Genomic DNA, 9,576 nt, shown 5'->3' with positions numbered 1-9,576 from the left:
ATGGCTTGGGGCATAGCGGAGGTGTGGTCAATTTGCATGTTTCTCTTTTATTAGATTAGATATGGGAAATCTCTGGTAGTTGTCATCTTTACTTTTTATTTTGCACAATTTCCAACTGAAATAGTCAAACTCAGAATGACCTACAATATAAATTTTACTTAGCAGAGGTGAAATAAAACTTATAATGTTAAACACAATGCCTCTATGTTCTTTGTAGATCTAACCCATCTAAGAGAACGAAATGTGGAAGATCTTTCAGGAGGAGAGTTGCAGAGATTTGCTTGTGCTGTTGTTTGCATACAGAAAGCTGACATGTAGGTTACCTTATACCTTTTATAGATCTCAATCCTTACTTTAGAGCTTTTATTTGTAATACTGCTAATAAAACGGTGGTTTTGAGAGAAACAATACAAGTAGTATCTAAGATTCTCATTTTGAGGTAAGCTGTGCATCAACTGCCCATTCTACCTGTTCTTCCTACAGGGGGAGAAACTCATTTATTTAGATAAATACTTTACAATTGATGGGGTCCTGAGCTTTTTACTATGAAGTAAGTTGTTTATTATTTAAACTCTCTTTGTACATAAGAAGAATATTTTTTTTAAATATATCTTTATTGATTTCAGAGAGGAAGGGAGAGGGAAAGAGAGATAGAAACATCAATGATGAGAGAGAATCATTGATTGGCTGCCTCCTGCACATCCCCCACTGGGGATAAAGCCCGCAACCCAAGCATGTGCCCTTGGCTGGAATCGAACCTGGGACCCTTCAGTCCGCAGGCTGACGCTCTATCCACTGAGCCAAACCAGCTAGGGCGAGGAGAATATTTTTTAAGGCTTAATTAAGCTCTCTAACAAAGCCAGCAAGTTTTTTTTATAAATACCTCAAGTAGAATATAAGGTCTTTTAGATAACTCTGAATCAGGGTGGCATGCTATGTGAGAGTAAAAAGGGCCAGTTTCCTTCCTACCTTCCAGTGCCTCTCTTCTCCCCAACACTTCCTGCTCCCATATTCCACGTTTCTGCTCTGGCATCCAAAGCAGGCTAGCTCTCTAAAGTAGTCTATAATTCTGTGCGCTGCCCTCCACTCCAGAAACTTACTTGCTTAATGCAACTGACTTCAGCTGTTTAAGAGAAAAGCTCTCTGTATTACTTTGTACTAAATCAGAATATTTTTCATAAGCAGGTAATGATTTGTAAGGTAGCCTAATCTGGGAGTGTCTCTCCATGTTCAATATGCAGTTCGGCTTTTCGTAATTTCTTCTTCTGAACAAAATACAGAAGTTTTTACCATTACAGGGTAGACTCCTCGTTAGAATAGGGGGATTTTTGTTGTTGCCAAACATGAACTATATTATAGGGTTTTAAAATAACATGCAAGATAGAATTATGTCATACTTCTCTTTCAAATTATGTTTGCTTTTCTTTTTCATAGTTTCATGTTTGATGAACCTTCTAGTTACCTAGATGTCAAGCAGCGTTTAAAGGCTGCTATTACTATCCGATCCCTAATAAATCCAGATAGGTAAGTACAGATTTGCCATATGCATGTGTTATTTTTTGGGGGGAGTTTTACAGATTTCTAAAGATTAAACACTGGGGCCATCAATGTCATATACATGTGCATGTTTTCCATGTTGGTTATTTGGAGCTACCATTTGAATTTACCTTCCTCTAACTAGAATATAGGTTTTTAATGCAAGATCATTTACTACTATGTCTGGTTCCAGGTAACTATGAATGCTCTGAAATGATCTGCAAATTCTGGTACAAATGAATGGGTTTCTGGGAAGCAGATCCTTAGCTCTTACCAGATCCTCAAATGAATGTGTCACTCAGACACACACAGAATTTAGAAAATAAGGATCAACAGGATAATTTCAGTTTTTCAGGGTCTTTCTGAGCACAAGAGAATTCTTAACCTCTGTTAAGTAATCATAACACCCTGTATATATGGGGTGCTTTGTAGTTTGCAGAGTTTCTGAATCCATTATCTCATTTGAGCCTCATAGTAATCTTCTAAGTTAGAATAGAATCTTTCAACTATCAGTGATAAAGAAACAAATTTAGTTGGGCCAAATAGCAGCTATAATTTTTACCTTGTACATAGGCCTGGCTCTTTGGGGAATGCAAGAGTATAAAATGTAGTCCCAGTATTCAAGGACTTCACAGCCTGATAAAGAAAATACATAAGCAGTCAAGTTCTAAACTCTAGCTCTTTTTTATAAAATGTATTTATATCCCTTTATTATACTGAAATAAAAGTCATAGACAGTCTACCTTCACACATAATTTTTTTAAAAATATCAAGTAATGGCCTAACCATAATGAAAAAGTTAGTGATTTATAACCAACTGACATGTATCTCAATTTGTAAATATTCAGCCAAATCACTACAGTCTGAAATTATCAGACTATAGAACCTTCACTGTAAAAGGATAACGTGTCAAAGCAAATTATATTAACAAAGTGAAGAAAATGGTTGAGTTAGACATTTGCACATATGTGCTAGGTCTTTGATACAGGGTTAAAATAATCTCTTGTGATAAATTGACACAAAGTTAAAAGAAGTATATCTGTATCCTGAAATTCTACATGTCAAAGGACACATTCAGTCTTTAATGCTTTACAAAGATTTGGGAGATCATTATCTTTGGGTAAACAATGAAAAAAAGAGGATGGGTTGGAGAAAGGAAAAATAATACAAGGGATTCTTTAGAATTTGACCTCTAATAACATCTTCAGTAAGATTAAATACCAACAGTTAAACCAAAATTAATTGTAGGGTATAAATTTTCACAGCATAGATTTCTCATTATGGTGCAGATTCCTGTTTTTTTCCAAATCCTCAGAAAATAGAGTGGTCCTCCTAAATTATTTTTTACATTTTTTAAATGTTTTTTATTGATTTAGAGAGAGAGAGAGAGAAACATCATTGAGAGAGAAAGCATCTATCGGCTGCCTTCTGCATGGGCCCTATTGGGGATTGAGACCACAACCCATGCATGTGCCCCGACCAGGAATCAAGCCAGCAACCTCTTGGTGCATGGGTTGATGGTCAACCAGTCAGCCACACCAGCTGGCTTTTTTTTTACATTTTGAACTTTTGCATAAGCTCCATTTGAAAGTAAGGAAAACAGGAGGTTTGACCTGATTATTGTTTTTTCTTTTTAAAGTAAATTAAAAACCACTAGATAATACTGTGTTGCCTTACATTGGGCCTTAAAGATTTTAATGGTAAAAAATAGAGGACTATTCCAGGTAATGGAATATTGCCAACAGAAACATAAGGCAGGATGAGTACTGGCTCTCTAATACTTCCTTTTCATATTAAATTTTCCCCCTACTTTTCATTCCTACTTTTACTACCTGACACCTGGATTACTGTGACAGCTTCCTTTAAGAAAGTATGGTTCTTCTTGCCTGGTTAATCTTCCTGAAGTGATGTTTTTTCATATAATTCTTTTATTCTAAAACTGGGCTGTAGCTTCTAGCCATATTTTGCTATTTTTATTTTAATTGAAATAAATTCATTTCTTTAATCAAACTAGTTACATTCTAAGTGCTGCGCATTCCATGTAGTTAATCGCCACCACATGGGACAACATAGAACATTTCCATAATCAGGGAAAGTTCTACTGGATAATGCTGTTTAAGAACCTATCATTTTCCCCATTGCCTATTAACATAAGTCCAAATTCCTCATCATTCAACAACTTTATTAAATATCTGTTTGATGCATAACACAAGAGTAAAGATCATTGCAGCCTTCAGGTTGTTTGTGGACAAGTTGTAGGGTACTCAGAAAGTACAAGTATTAGATCAGAGTGACAAAAGTTCAAGAATGAGGGAATGAACATTCATTTGACTATAAGGTGTTTCTACAGAAGTTAGGATTTGAGATGGTAGGAGGGACTTCCAACAAGTGAGGATTTAGGCAGGAGACGTTTTAGAAGATAGAATACCCCCGAAACACACAAATGGAAAAGTGGATTGTTTAGGAAATAATGAAAGACCCATTTTTCAGTGTGTCCTATATATAAATGAAGTAAAAATAGTAGCTTCAGTTTTAGAAGGTCTTAAAAGAAAGTCTAATTATGTTATTTGTTTCTATGGAAACTGAGAGCCATGTCTAGGGACCTGAAGAAAGTGAGATTTGTCTTTCCCAGCTACATTGGAAATTCTCAGATTCAGGATTCTGTCTGTCATTCTCCATGCATCCCCTACCACAGCCAGCATGGGACAAGTAGAGAGATTGAATGTGTAAGGGGAATAGCATAATAATCAGTTAGGCTACATCTGATTTAAATCTATTAATTGTTTCTGCTTTGTAAAGTTTATTTTAAAATATATATTAGTAAAATATATTTTTTATATATTTAATATTAACTCTTTTTTCTTTTAGTTTAGGATACCAGTTTGAAATATGAACATTGATAGAGTCATATTTAAAGAAATATTTTATGGCTTTTGTTTAATATGGTCTTTATACTTAATTTTTTAAAAATATATATCTTTTCCTGAAATTTACACTGTGGTTTATAAAAGTTACATAGCAGTTATAATTAAATATAATTTTAATGTTATATATATTGTTACATCTTAAATCTATATTAATTTTCAGATATATCATTGTGGTGGAGCATGATCTAAGTGTATTAGATTATCTCTCTGACTTCATCTGCTGTTTATATGGCGTACCAAGTGCATACGGTGTTGTCACTATGCCTTTTAGTGTAAGAGAAGGTAACTTGCAAAACTGTTTTCACAATGCTGTATTCTCTCTACTCTAATGCTTAAGAAAATGTACTATTGTTGATATTAAGTCCCTCTAATATGACTTATCTAAAACCTCTAGTCTCATGAAATTTAATCATGTAACAGAATATATATTTGGTTATATTCATCAGTTATAATACAAAACCTGTATCTTTTTGGAGAATTTTCTGTTGGGGTGGATAGAAATAAACTTGGCAGAATAGTTTTACTATTTATTTGCTATATTAAAAGTTTCTTTTATATTTTAGCTTCTGTAGAAACTTTTATATATCATCTTCAACTTCATCTGTGACAGGCCAATACCAGTAGTGAAACTCTTAAAATTCATTTAGTGCTTATCTTGTTTCAAATGTATGTTATCTATCCTAAGTTTGTAGAATTAGGGCTGCCTAAAAGTCTAATAAGATAGTTTACTAAGTATATATTACAGTTTAGGAACTGACTATAAGTCTAGTAAAATAGCTTAGTGAGTATATTTTTATGTATTCCTTCTACTTTCAGGAAAGAGGGCCTCTCTGGCCTCTCTTTTCCATGCTCTTCCCTACCTAAGCAAGTTAGACAAAAGTAAAAACTAGCCTACCACTAAGTGGCTCCTGAAACAATATCTGTGCACTCTCCATTTAGTATGCCTTTTCCTTTTCATTTCTATTTCCTTTCTCTGCTTTCTTTCTTTTATTTTCCTTTATATTTCTTCTCTTTGGCTCTGCCTTCGGCTGACAACCTAGAATACCAAAAAGGACTACTTAGTCCATATTTTTAAAAAATAGCAGTCTATAAGTGATAGTCTTTGTGATACCTAAAGCCCTTTTGGAAAAAGAAATTTCTATTGCATTATACATTTTGCATAAAAAGGCAGTGGTAGCTTTTTTATTTTATAAAAATATATAAATATTTTTTAAAATATATTTTTATTGATTTCAGAGAGAAAGGGAGATAGAAACATTAATGATGAGAATCACTGATCAGCTGCCTCCTGCACACCCCCACTGATGACCTAGCCCACAACCTGCACATGTGCCCTGACTAGAAATCGAACCGTGACCTCCTGCTTTATAGGTCAATGTTCAACCACTGAGCCATGCCGGCTAGGCTTAGTTTAAGGGGAAGGATTTGTTATCACTTCTTAAACTTTGAGATAAATAGATACATATTTTAAGGAAAAATTGTGAGATTGCTCAGTTTTCTTTCTAATAGTCTTAAAGAGATGATATTAGAAGTTATTCTTTACATCTTATTTTCCTCAATTGGCGAATATTTATTTATTGAGTATCTATTCTAGCATATAGTAGTAATAGTTCTACAATCTTGTTGAAAATTATGTGGATAATCACTTGTCAATTCTGTTTATGAATGCCTTGTGTAAAGGCTTTGCCACTGAAAAAATAATCCCTGGTGAGGTTTTTAATGTGCCTTATCTGTTAAAACAATTCAAATAGCAAACCACTTAATCTTTCTGCTTTCCTTTAGTAAAACTGAAATTAAAGCAAAATATATAACTCTTTAAACTGTAAAAGCGGTAAGACAAACATTGCAGTAAGAATGTAAAGGCTGATTTATTAATGTTTTGCTCAAAGTCCCTTATTTCTCTCCATCTTCCTTTTCTTACCTTGTAAATTATGCACTTGGACTAAATGTTCACTAAGGTTCCTTTCCTTCAAGTTTATGTTTTTATTTAATTTTTGGTTTTAATTTTTTTAACCTCACATAAAGATTTTTTTAAAATGCTGCTTTTGGCAAAATCAATGTCTCTCTTCATATGTTCTGTCAGCAAATATTTATTGAACACACCTATGTTTTAGGCTGAGCTTACAGGCCCCCTGATGTGGCTCTCAGTTCCAGATGAAACAAATAACATTCTTAGACTTTCTTTCAAGACCTTCCAAAACTTCAGTCTTTCTCTTCTCTTACATATAGCAAATACTGAAAAGAGTGTTTTTGTTTATTTGTTTCCCAAATAATCCACTTTTTCATTTCTGTGTCTGCCATTATGGATCTTAACAACTTTAGTGTGGAAGGATTCTCATGTATAATAAGTTAGTTTATTTCCAGTTTTTATATCCTGTTAAATATGTTTTGTTTTTTATTGATTTCAGAGAGAGGAAAAGAGAGAGGGATACCATCAATGATGAGAAAGTATCATTGATCGGCTGCCTCCTGCATGCCCCCTATTGGGGATCAAGCCGGAAACCTGAGCATGTGCCCAAACCAATCAGGAATGGAACTGTGACCTCCTCGTTCATGGGTCGACACTCAACCACTGAGTGACACTAGCCAGGCTTTAAAACCTTTTAGATAATGGTGTTTGACTTTGTATAATGAAGCCAAAAAGTGTCAAATGAAGTTCATTATTATCAATGTTTTAGAAACCTGCAAAAATAATTAGGGGATAAATGCAGTAAATTATAACCTCAGTGTATAATTATAGCTCATGTGAAAATGAATACTCATAATTTAAATAGTTTATTTAAAAAATTATTCCCCAGCCTGGCTGGCGTGGTTCAGTGGTTAAGCATCAACCTATGAACCAGGAGGTTGTGGTTCAATTCCCACTTGGGGCACATGCCCGGGTTACTGGCTTGGTCCCCCATAGGGGGCGTGCGGGAGGCAGGTAATCAGTGATTCTCTCATCATTGATGTTTCTATCTCACCCTCTTCCTTCCTATAAAAATATTATTTAAAAAAAAAAAAAAGGAACTTGTTGCTTTTTTTAAGTTATTCCCCAAACTATTTTATATCATTTTATGTCAATCTATGAAAATAATCCACTTTTACTAGTCATTTTTAGAGAAAAATTACAATTTGTGAGTTAAAAATGAGCAGCAGAAATGGCATTGTATGCTTTTGCATTAAACCTGCTGGGGGAAATATCTTATAAAATCACATCATAATGAAAGGATGTGCTTTGTATGTGTGTGTATATATATAGGCCACATATATGTGCACGAATTAAACTTTCATTAGATACATAAAACACTGGGTTGTCACTGCATGTTATCATAAATCCACAGAAATTAAAAGCCTGTGCTTACAGTGATCCCGAGAGAGCCTGAGGTTTGAACTCTAATGTAATAATTTCTTGCTGTAGAGAAAGTTTTTTTAATTGATCTTTACTAATCTATTGTCAATGATTTTTCAATAGGCATAAACATTTTTTTGGATGGCTACGTTCCAACAGAAAATTTGAGATTCAGAGATGCATCACTTGTTTTTAAAGTGGCTGAGACAGCAAATGAAGAAGAAGTTAAAAAAATGTGTATGTATAAATATCCCGGAATGAGAAAAAAGATGGGAGAGTTTGAGCTAGCAATTGTAGCTGGAGAGTTTACAGATTCTGAAATCATGGTGATGTTGGGGGAAAATGGTAAGTTTTTCTAATTTTATGATATGTGAACATCTGTTCTGTTTACCTAGTAACTTAATTTTAACTGCTCCATGAAAAACTCAGTTATAGGTTTGGAAGCTGGATTGAATCCATACATTTCTCAGTATAGTTCACATTTTGTAACATTATGTGATTTAATCTCACTGTCATTCAATCAAGTTCATATTATTTTGTCTTACAACTTTCAGTAAAAATAAGATTTTTTTGAAATCTAGTATCTCTATTTATAAATTGATAGGGCATTTATTCACATAGAATACTGATAAGAAGGAAACAATATTTGCAATTCACAAGCAATCATGTTTTCAATGTTCTTGCACTCTTTCTTTTGGAGATTTTCTTATTTCAAATCCAAACTAGTCTACCTTTGTAAATAGTTCTATTACCAGCACTTTTTAATATTATGTTGCCATCATAAATATAATTATGAGATGAATTTGAGTACCAAATATCTGATATTGCTTTCATGATTTAAAAAAAAAAAACATTTGAATGGTATACTATCTATAATAATAAAAGCGTAATATGCCAATTAGACCAGATGTCATTCCTTCTGGACAAAGCTGCAGCGGGCAGGGGTCACGGCAGAGGACCCCCGGCTGTGGCGGTGGCAGGCAGGGGCCGGGGCCAAGGCCCTTGTACAAATTTTGTGCATCAGGCCTCTAGTAGCTTATAAAACTGTGGAAGAACATTTTTATGAGGGTTGTTCAATGTATCACCCTTTAGTTAATGAAGGAATTTTGAACTGGGTTACAATTAACTTAAGTATTTCATGTAAATGGTCTTCATAATGATGGTATAAATTATACTATTCTGTCTTAATAAATTGTATGCATTGACATTTTAGCTAAATATCATATTTTAAAAAGTAGCCAAAGTCTAATACTTAGGCCTATCATTTATTAAAATGGTCATTATTAGTTTTAACTAGTTTATATTCCTCCTAATTAGTTTAGAATGATACTTGAGAGGTGAATCATGAAAGTATTTCTCTGCATGACCTTCATTATTCAGTAGTGTCAGGGTATATCTTTAAAACTAATTTCTCAATTAAAACCCAGTAGTACATAGTGATTTACACTAAATGTGGAGCATCTTTCAAGTCAATTTGTTGTATGTTGTGTTGCCAGGTACTGGTAAAACGACATTTATCAGAATGCTTGCTGGAAGACTGAAACCTGATGAAGGAGGTACTGTTGTAATCTTGATTCCTTTTACTCAGTTCTACATAGTAAACGTTAAAGATCTGGGCAGTTTTCAGTGTTTTATTTATTTGCATTATTTTGCAGGAGAAGTACCAGTTCTAAATGTCAGTTATAAGCCACAGAAAATCAGTCCCAAATCAACTGTGAGTTATTCTGTTATTTGGTTATTAAAGTTTATATATATGTATACACACACACACACACACACACA

General features: G+C 33.8%; 1 protein-coding gene across 2 annotated transcripts in view; it reads left to right on the top strand.

The window, feature by feature from the left end:
- The window catches only part of ABCE1 (ATP-binding cassette, sub-family E (OABP), member 1), a 30,607-nt gene that overhangs the window by 14,897 nt on the left and 6,134 nt on the right, over positions 1 to 9,576 (top strand). For both annotated transcript variants that reach the window (XM_014538516.1, XM_005864870.2), the window contains exons 8-13: positions 218 to 314; positions 1,435 to 1,524; positions 4,624 to 4,745; positions 7,918 to 8,139; positions 9,291 to 9,350; positions 9,450 to 9,508. In XM_014538516.1, coding sequence (XP_014394002.1) covers positions 218 to 314; positions 1,435 to 1,524; positions 4,624 to 4,745; positions 7,918 to 8,139; positions 9,291 to 9,350; positions 9,450 to 9,508 — 650 coding nt within the window. The remainder of the gene's footprint in view (positions 1 to 217; positions 315 to 1,434; positions 1,525 to 4,623; positions 4,746 to 7,917; positions 8,140 to 9,290; positions 9,351 to 9,449; positions 9,509 to 9,576) is intronic.

Source organism: Myotis brandtii, unplaced genomic scaffold (assembly GCF_000412655.1).
Source record: "Myotis brandtii unplaced genomic scaffold, ASM41265v1 scaffold192, whole genome shotgun sequence".
Classification (NCBI taxonomy): domain Eukaryota; kingdom Metazoa; phylum Chordata; class Mammalia; order Chiroptera; family Vespertilionidae; genus Myotis; species Myotis brandtii.
The sequence above is the reverse complement of the archived record's forward strand: the minus strand, read 5'-3'. Positions and strand labels throughout refer to the sequence as shown.